This window comes from Rhincodon typus, chromosome 5 (genome assembly GCF_021869965.1).
Source record: "Rhincodon typus isolate 14 chromosome 5, sRhiTyp1.1, whole genome shotgun sequence".
In the NCBI taxonomy this organism is placed as follows: Eukaryota; Metazoa; Chordata; class Chondrichthyes; order Orectolobiformes; family Rhincodontidae; genus Rhincodon; species Rhincodon typus.
Genome location: NC_063336.1, coordinates 81,221,660 through 81,239,552, shown reverse-complemented (window position 1 = coordinate 81,239,552; position 17,893 = coordinate 81,221,660). Strand labels below are relative to the sequence as shown.

Here is a 17,893-nt window from a genome sequence, read left to right as displayed (position 1 = left end):
ATTCCACCCTTGGGCGACTGTCTGTGTGGAGTTTGCACATTCTCCCCGTGTCTGCGTGGGTTTCCTCTGGGTGCTCCGGTTTGCTCCCACAGTCCAAAGATGTGCAGGATAGGTAGATTGGCCATGCTAAATTGCCCATAATGTTCAGGGATGTGTCGATAAGGTGGGTTACAGGGGGATGGGTCTGGGTGGGATGCTCTGAGGTTCGGTGTGGACTTGTTGGGCCGAAGGGCCTGTTTCCACGCTGTAGGGATTCTATGATTCTTTGACCTTGGTTTCCACTGTTCTCTGTAGCCGATAGCTGCTGCTGCTGTATAATTTAGTTTGGCTAATTTTCTGTCAGGCCTGATTTCTCTGTCTATGGGTCAATTTAGAATGCCCAATTTTTGGGCCTGTGATCTTATGGTCTTAAGATATAGGAGCAGAGTTAGGTCATTCTCTCCTCACATTGCAACCCCTTCCTCCCCTGGATCATTCTTGAATACCTCCTCCAATGCCAGGACATCCTTCCTCAGATGCAACTTAACGCTATATGCTCTTATTTTATTTAGCAGCATCCTGTGCAGTACCTTGACAAAGGCCAAAATAGATCATGTCCACTGATTCTCCTTTTTCTAACTTGCTTGTTACCTTCTTGAAGAGTTGGAACAGATTTGTCAGGCATGACTTCCCTTTGACAAAGCCATGATGACTCTGCCCTATTACAGTGTGCACTTTCAAATACTTCACAATCTCATCCTTAATAACAGACTTTCAAATCTTACCAATGACTGAGATCAAACTAACTGGCCTATAATTTCCTGTCTTCTGCCTCCCTCCCTCTTAACCAGGAGGGTTACATTAGCCATTTTCCAGTCCTCTGGCACCATCCCTGAGCTAGTGGTTCCTGAATAATCACCACCCATGCCTCTACAATCTCCTCAGCTATCTCCTTCAGAACTTTGCGGTGCAGTCTATCAGGTCCAAGTGATTTATCCGCCTTCAGATCTTTCAACTACTAAGCCTAAATAATATGAAAACCAATGTACCATGATTTTAATGTACAGAATGGCACTTCGAGAAGAACGCCTTGCTGATGCCTCCATTAACATTTATAAAGAACGCGTTTACTCTTGAAAATGTATTTATTGTCTCAGTTTAATGTGCAATTCATGCTAGCATTGGGAAATCAACTTTAACTGAGAGGTTTGTGCAAAATTTTCACGAGATCCTTTGTTCCTTTTTGCCAGTTTTCTCTCCCTTTCAGAAATTATTAATTCTTATTGGAAAGGGTAAACCAGGTGTCCTTTATTACTGAACCCACATTGTCATTTTTCAAGACAGTGAGTGCAGGAAGGCTATTCAGTAGCAGGGAACAGTGCAGTTGGGTGAATAGCAATGGGAACAATGGGCTATTATGTCTCTTCAGTCCCCATTTGGTTTGCTGAGTGGTTCCTTTAGCAACTAGACTGCAACCAACTAAATCAGGACAGGTTAAGGTTTTGAGGTCATCCTTCCTCTGTATAGCCGAGCTGGTCACTGCCCTAACTCTCAAAACTTTGACTGAGGGCAGCCATTTTATGAACAAAGCGAAGTCCAAACTGTTTCTAATGAGCCTTTTCCTTGCAGCCATGCGTACATAGGACAGAACTATAGCGTTCAGAAGAATGTTGGGAAGATTTCATTGGAACAGATTGACAGTGTAAGTATCTTCTCTGTTTCTGTTCCTCATATTTTTTCTGCCTCCAAGTTGTGTAGACAATAATGCTGTATGTTAGTGATGCATGAGAGAATGTCAAGTTCATTTAAAGCAATACGAGAAAATTTGACTGCATCATAAAATATACTTGTATTTTTATATTGGAATCACATACCAAAAGCACTGTTCCATTTGAAACAATATTTCCATTTTGATTGTATTTTGATTTGTTGCAGTTGGCTGTAAAATCCTATCCACCATGTATGCGTCAGTTACACAAAGCCATTCGGGATAACCATCACCTTCGACATGGTGGCCGCATGCAGTATGGACTTTTCCTTAAAGGGATCGGCCTCACCTTGGAGCAGGCCTTGCAGTTCTGGAAATCAGAATTTATCAGAGGAAAAGTGGATCCAGATAAGGTAATGACAGTACAGAGTTCAATAATAAATAACCTTTTTACAGGTTGAATTTTCATCAGGGCTCCCAAATCATCCTTGTACTGATGATTACGCAAAAACTGTTAGTCATTGCAATGACTTTATTTAACTTTTGAGGCTAATTTGATGCCTCTGCATATTACTGAGAAAAATATAAGATTCCTGTACTTACTGCCCCTGGAATTAAGGGTTAAAATCAACCATAGTATTTTGAGATTTCAACCTGTCATTGTAACAACAATTGCCCACCAAGTCTCTACCATGTCCCCCACAAAAGAGTAAGGTTGATGCATTGATGTAGGTTACCGCTCTTCCACAGTGGTAACAAGATCTGGATTTGATGTTGTCGCTTCGTACATGAAGTAAAATCAGAAATAGATATTCCAAGCTGTGGCAATGACCGGCAGATTGCCACTCTGTTCGTATATTTTTCTGCCAGGCTGACCTCAGTATTCCTAGCCAGCAATCTTGTTCCAGCTTCTGCAGAAATGTGAAACAAGACTGAAGTCAAATGGGCTCCCTCTTAGCACAGGATAGTTGGAGGAAGCCAAACAGTATCCCATTTTGAGGCATTCAGATTGCTGTGGTCTGATAGTTAAATATCCAGCAGCATAACCATTCACAGGCAGCTGTTCTAGAAGGCTAAGCTTTTAAAGCAAGTGTGGAGTCAGGGTAGCAGCTGGTTAACATAGAAACATAAAATAGAGGAGCAGGAGTAGGCTATTTTGCCCTTTTGAACCTGCTCCACCATTTGCTGATCATTCAACTTGGTACCCTGTTCCTGCTTTTTCCTATGCCCTTTGATCCCTTCAGTCCTAAAAGCTAGATATACATCTTCCTTGAAAGTCTTCAAAGTTTTGCCCTCAAGAGTTTTCTGTGGCAGAGAAATCCACAGGCTCACCATTCTCTGGATGAAGAAATTCCTCTTCATCTTGGTCCTACATAGCCTATTCTACATCCTTATTCCTAGTTCTGGACTGCCTGGTCATCAAGAATATCATCCTGCATCTACCCTGTCTAACCCTTTTGGAATTTTAAAAATTTGTATGAGATTCCCTTAGAGCCTGAACTCGTGCAAGACCCTGAACCATTGTCACTTGACACCTACCAGAGATGTTGAATGTGCTGTCTGATGATTTCCTTTGCTGTGTGTTGAATTGTATTATGATACTTGTGATTCTCTGAATTGCCTCATGAAGTAACCCACTGCTGCCTTCTTTTTCTTTGACAAGATCATGCTGATTCCACACTTCTTCTTTCTCACTCCCATCACCTTTAATGCAACCATGTAGTCTTCTGGAAACAGAGAGAACAAGAAAAGGAACCCAAGAGCCCCACAGAATTCCTATCCAACTCCCTAGGAATCAAAACTGGTCATTGAGATCACCTGGACTGAGGGCTGCGTTTTAAATGCCAGCACTGATATGTTTTAAGTGGTAGGAAGTTAAGGGGGCATGTAAAAAGTGCTAATCATCACCACTGCCCCCCGTCTCCCGCCTAGCCCGCTCCTGGCTATTAATTTGGAGCAGGGGAGTTTAGAATTGAGTTGGTATTGAATCAGTGATGTGGTCATCATACTTAAATGGATAATTAAGACCATAAGAAATAGGAGCAGAATTAGGCCATTCGGCCCATCAAGTCTACTCTGCCGTTCAAACATGGCTGGTATGTTTCCATTCTCCATTCTCCTGCCTTCTCCTTGCAATTCTCAATCCCCTTACTAATCAAGAACCTATCTATCTGCCTGAAATACACTCAGTGACTGAGTTCCACAGCCTTCTGCGGCAATGAGTTTCACAGATTAACCACCCTCTGGCTGTAGAAATTCCTCCTCATCTCAGTTCTAAAGGATCATTCCTTACTCTGAGGCTGTACCCTTGGGTTCAACTCTCATTTGCCAGTGGAAACATCATCTTCACATCCACTCTTTCCAGGCTTCTCAGTATTCTGTAAGTTTCAACCAGATTCTAACCCCCCCACCCCTCCCTAAATATCCTTCCAAACTCTACTGAGTACAGACCCAGTGTCCTCAACCACTCCTCAAATGACAAAAGCCCTTCATCCCAGGATCATTCTTGTAAACCTCTGCTGGACCCCTCCAATGCCAGCATATCCTTCCTTAAATACAGGGTCTAGAACTGCTCTCAATATTCTAAATGTGATCTGACCAGAGACTTATACAGCCTCAGCAATACATCTCTGCTCTTGTATTCTAGCCCTCTTGAAATGAATGTTAACATTGCATTTTACCTTTCTAACTACAAACCGTATCTGCATCTTAACCTTAAGAGAATCCTGAACTAGGACTCCGAAGTCCCTTGTGCTTCAGATTTCCGAAGCCATTTTCCCATTTAGAAAATAGTCTATGTCTCTTCTTCCTTTCAAGTTGCATGACCTCACAATTTCCCACATTGTATTTCATCTGCCACTTCTTTGCCCATGTCCAAGTCCTTCAGCAGCCGCCTCGCTTCCTCACCACTATCTGCCCCTCCACCTAGCTTTGTGTCACCTGAAAACTTAGCAACAATCTAGATCATTGATGTATAACGTGAATAGCTGTGGTCCCAACACTGACCCCAGCGGAACTCCACTTGGTTAGTGGCCATCCTGAAAAAGACCACTTGTCGTCAATCTGTGCCTTCTGCCAGTCAACCAGTCTTCTATTCATGCCAGTACTTTGCCCCTAACATCATGGCCTCTTAACTTATTTTGTAACTTCCTGTGCGGCACCTCATCAAAGGCCTTCTGGAAATCCAAATCGATCACTTCCACCGTGTCTACTTTGTCTAACTTGCTCATTACCTCCTCAAAGAATTCAACAGATCTGTCAGGCATGACCTCTCCTTGATGAAGCCACGCTGACTCAGACCTGTTTTACCTTGCATTTCCAAGTACATCACAATCTCATCCTTAACAATGGACTCTAACGTCTGTAAAATCAGGCTAACTGGTGTTTGGCTTCCTGTCTTCTACCTCCTTCCTTTCTTATGATTTCTTAAAGGTTATCACCAATGTCTCTGTAATCTCCTCAGTTATTTTCTTCAGAACTCTGGGGTGTTGGTCCATCTGGTCTGGGTGATTTATCCTCCTGCAGATCTTACTGCTTCTCCAGCACCTTCTCCTTAGTGATGACCATTACACTCTGCCCCCAACTCTGTTGAAGTTCTGTTATGCTGCTGATATCTTAGACTGTGAAAATTAACGCACTAAGTATCTATTCAGTTCCCTTGCCATTTCTTTGTTCCCCATCACTACTTCTGCAGCTGTTTTCCAATGGCCCAATGTCCACCTTTGCTTCCTTCTTTTTATATATCCAAAAAACCCACTTGCAATCTTTTATATTACAGGCTAGCTTACCGTCATATTTCATCCCTCCTCCTCCTCCTTCTCCTCCACCCCCAACTCCCCCCACCCCCCAAAGTTCCAGTTTTACTTATCCTCTGCTGGTCTTTAAAGACTTCCCAAACCTCTGGCTTCACACTGATCTTCACCACTCAGCTTGTGAAAAGTTCGTTGACCCCAATAGTACCCTGTTCATGCCATAAAAGGGCGAGTGGCTATGTGTTTTCAAAAAAATATATAATTTTTGTAAGGGCAGAAATGAAGAGGAGATTGTTATTGTCATGGGTGTGCTTTTTGCACTCCCACCCATTTCAGCACGTATGCACATACACGCACACACACTTCCTCTTCAATTCATATCAATAGTTAGCATCCACCAAACCAGCCAGTAACATTCCAGACATTTATAACTCTGGGAGAAGAACAGCCACACAATATCCATTGTATTCATCTTACTTGAGTTTAAAGTTGTCACCAATCTGTTAAAGTAAAGTAATGTGTCAAAGGGGATGCTACCTAACCCTTTAATTATTTCAGGAAATTTTATCAGCATAACCTCTAAGTTAGCAATCATTTTGATACTCTCAGAGAGCAAATGAGTAAATATTGCACTTGTAGACCATAGGATTCATTGTTTCTAGGTTAAAAAATCTTAATTATAAATTGGAAAGACTGATGGAATGGTATGCTTAGATCTATGTTTAGAAAACCTGGGAAGCTACAATATATGGATTTAATAAAATCTGATTTTTGAGTGAAAAGGGATTGGAGTAAAGAAAATAGTCTACATAGCCAGCAAATTTCGTGCAGTAAGATAAATTTAAAACTTTTCTAAGAAATAGATTTTGTTTCATGAGTATAAGAAGAAAGCTGCAGAGTGTGGATGAGTTACCAATATAACTCCTGGAAATGAAGGACAGTGAAAGGAAAAATTTTTTTTAAAATAGAGAAGAAATCTATGGGAATCACCCAAGCGGAGTGCGGTATTGACAAAGTTGTAAAATTAAGGGTTGCTTTAATTTAGAAAAGGTAAAAATGATTAAGGTCATGGCTTTAATAATTAACTGTAGCAAGTGTCGATCTGTGCAGTTTTAGAAATAAAATGAGGAACTTTGTAAGCATTGTTGAATAGGAAGTAAATAAAAAAATCTGAAAATTTGGTGAAAATTTGTGTAGAAATTAGTGTAAAATGTTTTTGATATATTTTCAAAAGGCATTAGGCAATACAAGGTGGTACAGTAATTTATCACCAAGGGACTAACTTCAGTTGAGAGTGAAAGTAAAAAAATATTGGAAATTAATTTCTTTAGATAAAAACAATTAGCAGTAAGGGGGATAATTGCATGATCTTTGATCCTGAGTAATCAGAGAAGACAAAATATCTAGTGATAACAGTAGATAAGCTGTAGGTTCAGAACAATGATCTGTGGTTCGTCAAACAGCTAGGGATTGTGGCATGCCCAATTTACATAGCGAATTGCAAGTTGACTTGTTTCTAATCCTCCATTACCAGTGGTCTCAACTTGGAAATGTATCAGCAACAAAGAGCCCCACCCCATTTCTACTGTACCTCAGGGAAGTTAGTGAGCCATTGTTCTTACCCATACCTTTCGTGCCTCCAACCCTGACATTAACAACCACATCAACCAAAACCAGTTGTTCAAATTTCAACTTCATTTTACTTAACAGGCTGTAACATACACAAAACATTTAGTCCTACTAAGGAAGTATAATTGACCAAAGCTGCATCCATTTCAGCTTTCGCTTTGTGTAGTTTGCTTGACATTGACTGTGCTATATGTTAGTAGTCCACCCTGCAGAAATGACACAAGTAAACTGCACATTTACTTCAGTCACATCCAGCAAATCTGAAAGGATTCCTTTGGTTTGGCTGCAGATGGAGGCATTCCATTTTTGAAGAAGCTGCCCAATTAGTTCTACTCCCACCGTCTTCCCCAATAACCCTGTAAATTTTCTCTTGGTAGTCCTGAAAATTCTTCCAGATTGCCCGACCAGGCTTTCCCCCCTTCCAATGTTTATCCAATTCCATTTAGAAAGCTGCCATTAGATCTGCTTCCACCCTTTCAGATTGTAGCTTACTGCACAAAGAAGATTTTGCTCATCTCGTCTCTGCAATTCTTTTCCAGTTTATTTTAATCTGTGTGTTTGTTTAATTCATACTTTTGAACACTTCTATTAAATCTCCCTTATTCCTTCTGTGCTCTAAGGAGATCACATAATTCAAGTACGTCATCTCTGATAGAGTTATACTATAAATGCACTCTTTAACTGCATGTACTGTCTGACTGTGAAGAAGAATTTGGAAAACGCCAATAAACCAAACCTTTGCTGAATCCTTAAATGAAATATTTTCAGCTATTTTCTGAAACTTACTTAGTGAGTTTATATCGCTTGTTTTTTCCATTTATTGTGGAATTGGGCGTCACTGACTGGCCAGTATTTATTGCCTGTTATTAGTTGCCCTTGAGAAGGTGGTAGTGAGCTGCCTTCTTGAACTGCTGCAGTCCTCCTGCTCTAGGTTGACCCACAATGCTATTAGGGAGGGAATTCCAGGATTTGACCCAGAGACAGTGAAGGAACGACGATATATTTCCAAGTCAGGATGGTGAGTGGCTTGGAGGGGAATTTGGAGGTGGTGGTATTCCCATATGTCTGCTGCCCTTGTCCTTCTAGATGGAAGTGGTTGTAGATTTGGAAGGTGCTGTCTTAGGATCTTTGGTGAATTTTTGCAGTGCATCTTGTAGATAGTACACACTGCTGCTACTGAGCGTCGATGGTGGAAGTAGTGGATGCTTGTGGACGTAGTGCCAATCAAGCGGGCTGCTTTGTCCTGGATGGTGTCAAGCCTCTTGAGTGTTGTTGGGCCTGCACTCATCCAGGCAAGTGGGTAATATTCCATCACACTCCTGACTTATGCCTTGTAGATGGTGGACAGGCTTTGAGCAGTCAGGAGGTGAGTTACTTGCTGCAGTATTCCTAGCTTCTGGCCTGCACTTGTAGCCACTGTGTTAATGTGGTGAGTCCAGTTGAGTTTCTGGTCAATGATAACACCCAGGATATTGATAGTGGGGGATTCAGTGATGGTAACACTGAATGTCAAGGGGTGGTGGTTAGATTGTCTCTTATTGGTGATGGTCATAGCCTGGCATTTGTGTGGTGCAAATGTCACTTGCCATTTGTCAGGCCAAGCCTGGATAGTGACCCGATCTTGTTGCATTTAAACCTGGACTGCTTCATTGCCTGAGGAGTCACGAATGGTGCTGACCATTGTGCAATAATCGGCGAACATCCCCGTTTTTGACCTTATGATGGAGGGAAGGTCATTGATAAAGCAACTGAAGATGGTTGGGTCAAGGACACTACCCTGAGGAACTCCTGCAGAGATGTCCTGGAGCTGGGATGATTGACCGCCAACAACCATTACCATCTTCCTATGTGTCAGGTATGACTCCAACCACCAGTTTGTCCCCTGATACCCATTGATTCCGGTTTTGCTAGGGCTCCTTGATGCCACACTCGGTCGAATGCAGCCTTGATATCAAGGGCTGTCACTCTCACCTCACCTCTGGAATTCAGCTCTTTTGTCCATGTTTGAACCAAGGCTGTAATGAGGTCAGGAGCTGAGCGGCCCTGGTGGAGCCCAAACTGGGCGTCACTGAGCAGGTTATTGCTGAGCAGGTGCTGCTTGATAGCACTGTTGATGACACCTTCCATCACTTTATTGATGATTGAGAGTAGACTGATGGGGCGGTAATTGGCCAGTTTGGATTTGTCCTGCTTTTTGTGTAGTGGACATACTTGGGCAATTTTCCACATGGCGGGTGAAATACCAGTACTGTAACTGTACTGAACAGCTTGGCTAGGGGAATGGCAAGTTCTGGAGCACAAGTCTTCAGTACTATTACCAGAATGTTGTCAGGACCTGTAGTCTTTGCAGTATCCAGTGTCTCCAACTGTTTCTTGATTCCATGTGGAGTGAATCGAATTGGCTGAAGACTGGTATCTGTAATGCTGGAGACCACTAGAGGAGGCCAAGATGGCTCATCTGCTCGGCATTTCGGGCTGAAGATTGCTGTGAGTACTTCAGCCTTATCTTTTCCGCTGATGTGCTGAGCTCTTCCATCATCGAAAGTTACATTCCCCATTCATACTCTGTAGAGCTTTGCCTGATGTTAATTCTCCTGTAGCCTGAATAAAATGGCAGCCCCAACCGCAATCTGTGTTCTCGAAGTATAGAGAATACCAAGTTCAGAAAAATCAAAATCTTGTAGTCCTGTTACTCCTCCAGTCATTATAATTAGAGTAGGGCATGCAGCTATGGCCATCATTTGATTAAAGAGAGGCACTGGATAAGGTAGAGAAAGGATTCACAAGGATGGTCCCAGAGCTGAGATGATTTGTATAATATTGGACCATTGAGCAAACTGCTGCTCAGCTGGAGGCTAAGCAGTGACTTGGTAGAGGTCTTTACATTAGGAAGGATTTGATGGGTATAACATAGAGAGGATGTCTTCACTTATGCAGTAGACCAAGATCAGAGACTGCAAACATAAGACAGTCCCTAATAAATCCAGTGGGAAATTCAGGAGAATCTTCTTTACCCAGGGAGTGAGAAAAATGTAGGCTTGACTGCTACATGAGGTGCATAACGTAGATTTATTTAAGGGAGAAGCTGGACCAATTTGTAGGTGCAGATTATTGAAGATTATGTTGAAGAGAGCTGAGTGGAGACCCATGGAACGTGAACACTGGCGCAGAATCTCAAGCAAAATATTGTGCATTCAGTGTAATAATGTCTTTCTCCAAGATTTATGTCCAGATTGACTGGTGATCTAAGCTTCTTGCTCCCACAGCTCCCAGTGCTAACTTGTTGTAAAGACTGACCACTCTTTGAAGTGATGCTCTCACATCCCTCTTGAACCTACTTGTGTTCAACTTGCACTTCTATTTCCCCTTCTTCTATTCTGTACCAAAACAGTCAGCCGACCCATCTTCAACATCCCTCAAGGCTTCTTAGTTTGAATGTCTCCATCTCTGAGTGAGAACAGACTTAATTTTATCATTTTATCAGTGTATGCTGTATTCTTTAATGCTCACCCCATCATTCCATTAGCTTTTTATTTGTATCTTTTCCAACTTAACTATTGTGTGACAGCCCACAAGTAATATGGATGCAGTCTGCGGACATTCTGTACAGGGGCAGGATGACCTCCTTCTGTCAACGCTCACACTTCACAAAACCTAATGCTCCATTTGAATTTTCAATCAGCTTGGCTCAGTTGTAACAGTCTTGGCATAACCAGGCTGAAGATTCAATATAGTATGGAATCAGTTTTGTCATTCCTCGGTTTGATTTTGGTAACCCTAGATGCAATTAATTATCCATATTATAAACCATCCACCGATGATCCAAATGGGCTTTATGCCCCATAATTTCTCTCTATATTTCAAGGTATTAACCACGTCTGCTCTTTTGATGCCACCCACAGATTTCTGCACAGCTTCAGTTAATGTTTGAGCACCCAAAGCCAGTCTTCACATATCAAAAAACTTGCCATTCCACAGGTACTCTTGTCTCCTGTGATGCAGTCATGTAGCCTTTGCAGTATCCAGTGTTTCCAACCGTTTCTTGATATCACGTGGAGTGAATCAAATTGGCTGAAGACTGATAACTGTTTTGCTGGGGAACACTGGAGGAGGCTGAGATGGATCATCCACTTGGCACTTCTGGCTGAAGAATGTTGCTTACTAAAATTCAGTACCTTTCTTTGGGACTCTTATCAAAACCTGAGCAGGAATCCAACCTCTATCAATAACTAAGTCAAAATTTCTGTTGAATTGGTATGGTAGAAGGCCTCCTTACTATTGTGGGATCTTGCCATGCTTTCCATGTAATTGGCTGTGAATTACTTTGTCTTGAGAAAAGGCCAAAATAAAAGCAAATTTGGCCAATTTGCTTAATCATCAATCTGTATTCTTGTACACCATTTAACTTATGCTTTCCCATTCCTATCTTGACCTTGATGATGAACTCTTTAACATTACATGGTTTTGATCTGTGACTAATTACCACTCTTTGGTTAGGCAGTTCCTTCCAGACTCATTTTGAAATAAGAGCTGTAGTTGTACTCTAGACAATTCATGTCCCCCTTACAACTATAATTCTTAACTATCTTAAAGGCACAGGCATCTTCTCCCCCTTGGGCTCAGAAAACAAACGTTTTCAGACAGCCTTTGGCGAACAGTTTTCTTATTCCCCCTGGCTCCAGGAGTCACTCTACAGAAATTACCCTGTTTAGCCTCAGAATCTTCAGATGATTCCATTAGATTTCAAGCACCTTTTACGCCTTTGGAGGGAGCTCAGCAGTTTCCCCTCAACCAACTTGGTTGGTTGCTACGTTGGCAGCCCATGGGTAGGCTCTGGGATAGGGCTATGCTGACCTGGAACTATACCATTGTTTGTTCACTATCACTGGGCCAAAATCGTGGGATTCCCTCCCAAGCAGGACTGCGTGTTCCAACAGCATACAAACTGCAGCAGTTCAATAAAATGATTCAGTGCTGCCACCTTAAGTGCATTTAAGGATTGATAGCCAATATCGACCTGGCCATGCTCCTCATATATGAAGAACACGTTGAACCAAAAATGTAGGGTGTGATGTGTGTGAGGAACTGAAGGATTCACACAAAGGCCGGCAGCAGTCCCATAGATCCTGAGATCTGGGAAGATGGCAAATAAGATGAGCTGAGGAGGTGTGATGTAGTAAGTGGGAAGGGAGTGAGAACAAGCTAACTACAGCTGGTTCATTGATGTTGGATATGTGGTGGTGCTGGTTGTTGTCAGAAGGAAGAAGGAAGCGGGTAATACACATTGAATTCTATCTGGAATTTGAGCACTCTATCTACTTGCAACAGGATATCAGTTGAATTTAGAGTTTGATTTCAGGAAATGGGCCTTCGTGCTGCAGCTTTAAAACTACCTCAGTCTGAATCTTCGAGGAAATGATTGAGCCTGGCCTTTAATATGCCAAGTTGTAGCTTCATCTCACTGCGAGGAAGCACTGGGAAATAGATGTACAAATCAACAAGGCTTATACAAGAAGAAAGGAAAAGCTTTTCTTATCCTCACAGAAAGGTCGATCTGTTAAATACACTTCAGCATAAGTGATTACTGGTTTATAAAAGGAAATTAGAAAATGTCTTAAGAACAGGATTGAAGGCTATAAGGACAAATAGAGACACAGATGATTAAGTGCTGTGTAGAAATAATACTGTTGGAATTATTGAAATATCAGCTGTCAAGCATTCCTGGTCTGTCACTGCATTGGAGGATTAATGTGCTGTAGTTGTAAAAGTAACTTGAGGAATAAATAACAGTTGTGTATGGCGTCGTAGTGGTTAAGATACTGGTGCAGCAATTCAGAGATCTGGACACATAATTTGAAGAACATGAGTTCATATATCCCCGATGAGTGGAAAGTTGAGAAGTAAAAGAAAAGTAAAAGGTTGGTGTTAGTAAATGTGGATTCTTGGATAACTGCTTCCCCAGACTCTTGCATCAAAGGAAACCTTCCATCATTATAAAAACCTGTGTAATGTAGCCCGTCAATAACATAGTTAACTCTGAAGTAACTGAGAACCCTACTTAGCTGCATCAAACTACTTTGAAAATGTTTATTTCTTTCCATGAGCTGTTGAAGGAAACAAACTTTGTTTCAAATAACTTTTCTCGCTTATTTATCGTGTTTTTAACCAATAACAGTTTATAAATTGACATCCTTTTTGGGAGCTGCTGTTATGTCTCTCTCAAACTGTAACATGACATTATCTACTTTACTAGGCACTAATTTAGATCTTTATTTAGTATGTTTCTTCATATGGGTGTTATTCAGTTGTCAAGCTGGCAATCATTGCTCTTCGAGCTGGCAACTTCATAACAGGACAGATAACGGCAATTGTGTTCCGGATCAGATGATGTAAAAGTGATACTCAACTGTATTCTGTTCCATTGTATTGTTTTTTTTTGTTTGAAATAGATGTGAATAATCCGAGTTTAAAGAAGAGAAATAATTTTAAAGAATTTCTGAAGTTCAGTGTGCTGAATATTGACACACCCACAGACTTCAGATTGTCACAGCTTGGTGCAACAAAAAAGAATTCTTCCCAGCCCCTGCCTGATTATCAGTCATTTCCAATGAGTCCTCTGCTTACCAAACCTCTATCCAGCAGAAACTATCACAAACCTTCATAATTCTTCAAATGTGGTAATTTAAAAATCGAAGACCAGGTGAGTGGGTGTGGAAATAACACTGAAGATGAAAGAAGCTCCTTGTAGGCGTTATATAGGAAAAAGACTAGAGATTCGGAGCGGAAAGGTCCCAGAGCAAGCACTGCAGCCTCTAGATTGGCTGCAGTGACTGCTACCATCTTTAGGGCCAAAAACCCTCAAAATATTAGGGATTTATGGGGAGGTAATGGCCTAGTGGTATTATTGCTGGACTGTTAATCCAGAGACCCAGGTAATGTTCTGGGGACATGGATTCATCCTGTCATGGCAGATAGTGGAATTTGGATTCCATTTTCAAGTCTGGAATTAAGAGTCTAAAGATGACCATCAAACTGTTGTTGATTGTTGGAAAAACCCATCTGGTTCACTAATGTCCTTTAGGGAGAGAAACTGCTGTTCTTACCTGGTCTTGAGTACATGTGATTCCAGACCAACAGCAATGTGGTTGACTCTTAACTGCCCTCTGGGATGGATGATAAATGCTGGCGTAGCCAGTGACAAGAAACAAACCACAAAGAGCCATATCAGTCAAACGTTTGAGAGTGAAGGATGACCTGGAATAGGTTGTGAAGCCTTTGGAATGGGTTTTCAGGGTATAAAAATCTCTCGGACCAGAACAGGTTCAGGGAGATGATGACTGAGGAAGGGCTTGACAGAATAAAGCAGTCAGAGTAAACTAGGCATGTGACTACAAGCTAAATCAAAATAAATCATTGACTGTTGCACATTGGGACTCAAAATAGTTTGTGAATTAAGTGTAATTTAGCCCTCAGTCTGAACTCTTGTATTGATTTTTTTTAAAAAAAAATATTTTCATTCTAATATCTAATGTCCACATTTTGTTACAATCTATTTGTATAATCTTGCCATACTGTACTGGGTGTTGCTACTAGTGGTATATCATAAATGTGGGCATTGATTTCTGGAAGAAGTATTAACAGGAAAACGTGTATCTGCAAGATTTTTACCTCATAAAGATCGGCCCCACTCCTCTCTCAAAATCCTCACATGACCCGTGCCAGCAGCTCTCGTCCATCTCCAGTCTTTTCATAAAATATCTGGAATACCTTAAAACCCTTCTGGTTCATTAACGTCTTCCAGGGAAGGAAATCTGCCTGGTCTGGCCTACATGTGTCTCTTGACTCTCAGCAATGTGGTTGACTTTCAACTGCCCTCTGAAATGGCCTAGCAAACCACTCAGTTGCTTTATTCTGTCAAGCCCTTCCTCAGTCATCATCTCTCTGAGCCTGTTCTGGTCCAAGAGATTTTTACACCCTGAAAACCCATTCCAAAGGCTTCACAACCTATTCCAGGTCATCCTTCACTCTCAAACATTTGACTGATATGTCTCTTTGTGGTTTGTTTCTTGTCACTGGCTACGCCAGCATTTGTCATCCATCCCAGAGGGCAGTTAAGAGTCAACCACGTTGCTGTTGGTCTGGAATCACATGTACTCAAGACCAAGTAAGAACAGCAGTTTCTCGCCCTAAAGGACATTAGTGGCGCAATGAAATCTCAACAAAGAAATGAAACCATACAGACCAATAGGCATCAACCTAAGCCCAGTTTGGATTCCACCAAAGTCATTGTCTCCATACTTCATTACAGCCTTTGTTCAAACATGGCCTAAAGAATTGAATTCCAGAGGTGAAGGGAGAATGAAAGCCCTTGACATCTAGGCTGCTTTCAACTGAGTTTGGTAATATGGAACCCTGACAAAGCTGGAATCATTGGGAATTGAGGCAGACTCTCTAGTGTTTGGAGTCATTCCTAGTATAAAGGAAGATGGTTGTGATTGTCAGAGGTCAGTCATCTCAGCCATCTCTGCAGGAGTTCCTCAGGTTAGTATCCTAGGCCCAGCCATCTTCAGCTGCTTCAACAGTAACTTTCACTCCATCATAAGGTCATTGATGATTACACAATGTTCAGCATCATTTACGACTCGGATACAGAAGCTGTCCATGTTCAAATGCAACAAGATCGGGACAATAGCTAGTCTTGGGCTGGTAAATGGCAAGTAACATTTGTGCCATACAAATGCCATGCACTGACTATCTTCAGTAAGAGACCATTTAACCACCACCCTTTCACATTCGTGGTGTTATCATCACTGAATCCCCCACTATCAACATCCTGGGGATTACCATTGACCAGAAACTCAACCGGAATAACCATTTGCATACAGTGTCTGCAAAAGCTGGTCAGAGGTGAGGAATATTGTAATGGGTAACTCACCTGACTCCTCAAAGCCTGTACACCATCTACAAGGCACAAGTCAGGACTATGATGGAGTACTCCCCACTTATCTGTGTGAACCTAACTCCAATAACCGGGCAAAGCAGCCTACTTGATTGGCTCCACATTCATAAGCATCCACTCTCACCACCAGCGATGTACTAGTTACAAGATACACTGCAGAAATTCACCAAAGATCCTTAGTCAGCACCTAACAAACCCGCACCCGCCTCTATCTAGAAAAACGAGCGGCAGTTACATGGGATCACCACCACGTGCAAGTTCCTCTTCAATCCATTCACCATTCTGACTTGGAAATATATTGCTGTTCGTTCACCTGTTGCTGGGTCAAAAAAGGATATGGACTGCACTGGTTCAAGAAGGCATCTCACCACCTTCTCAAGGGCAGTAAATGCTGGCCAGTCAACCAGCAATGCCCATGTCTTATGAGTGAATAAAAAAAGAAAAGAATGAGCGGTGATCTCATTGACCAAATACAGATATTTAAAGGGATAGGTGAGATAGATGCAGGTGAGAAGATCCCCTAGTTAGAAAGCCTTGAACTAACGGATGCGACTCAAAAATAAGGAGCAATGCCACTTAGGGCCAAGATGAGGAGAAATTCTTTTACTCAGAGGGTTGTGAATCTTTGGAATTCTTTACCCCAGAGGACAGTGAAAGCTCAGCCTATGATTTGGTTTAAATGAGAGATTCATATCTTTCTGATTATCAATGCCTTAACGGGTTATGGGGATATTGTGGGTAAAAGGCATTGAAGTGTTCAATCAGCCAAGATTGTGTTGAATGGAGGAAGAGGTTGACAGACTAGCCAATTCCTTTTTCTTTATTTATGTCACATCGGGTTGAATTTGTTAAATCCCATGCTTTAAATGTGCGTTTATTTGGATTTTTGCTTGTGATTTTGAAATCAGAATTCACAGTTCAGCAACCTGTCATTTTTTTCTTGCTTAAACAGGACACATTGAACTAAAAATCCTTTTGAACTAAAAATATGCGCTCCTGATGTTAGAATTGAATATGAAATATCAATTTGCCAATTTAAATAATTTATCATGCGTATTATGGGAAAGATTCATTTTTAAAGTAAGATTGAATATAAAAGAGAATATCGTGTCCAACCATGCTTGATTGAAAATTCTATTAGTACTGTAACAGATGTTGCAGATATCTTTAAATCCAAAACTTTCTTAAGTCACATGGTGTGATAAGACTGGGTCATCATCAGATGATATTTGAACGTGCCTCTCAACAGCATATCCTTACAAAGTGATGGTTCTGTCATTGTTGTGTTGAGCAAATAGTTCTTTACTAAAAGAGACAGGAGGACCTGCTGAAAACTTAAGGAAGAAATTCCTTTTGCAATTTATGAAATTGCCTCCAGGATCCAGTTGTCACTATGTTGTCTGCACTTGCTCAAAGGCCCAGAGAATACAGAAATTATTTTATATAACGGCAAGCCTATTGAGTTCACCTCCACAAGAAGTGGTGAAATGAATAGGGAGAGATAGTGGTATAGTGGTCATGCCTCTGGTTAGTAATACATTGACCCAGGCAAAGATTCTGGGGATATGAGTTTAAACCTGACCATGGCAGCTGGCAGTAAATTCGATTCTCAAAATCTGGAATTGAACGTAAGTCTCAGTAATGCTTAACGGGAAACTATTATTGATTGTCGTAAAAGCCCATTTGGGCCTCTGATATCCTTTTCAGTCATACAGGTCCACAGCACAGAAAAAAGGCCCTTTGGCCCATCACAAGGTGGTCACATTGGAAGTCTGACCCAATAAGACCATAAGAAATAGGAACAGGAGAAGGCCTTTCAGACCCTCAAGCCTGCTCTGCCATTCAGTAAGACTATAGCTGATCCAA

At 41.5% G+C, this 17,893-nt stretch overlaps 1 protein-coding gene across 2 annotated transcripts in view; it reads left to right on the top strand.

Annotated features, from left to right (window-relative positions):
- prim2 (DNA primase subunit 2) overlaps positions 1–17,893 on the top strand; it is a 166,070-nt gene that overhangs the window by 125,228 nt on the left and 22,949 nt on the right. For both annotated transcript variants that reach the window (XM_048596997.1, XM_048596998.1), the window contains exons 8-9: positions 1,609–1,681; positions 1,915–2,100. In XM_048596997.1, coding sequence (XP_048452954.1) covers positions 1,609–1,681; positions 1,915–2,100 — 259 coding nt within the window. The remainder of the gene's footprint in view (positions 1–1,608; positions 1,682–1,914; positions 2,101–17,893) is intronic.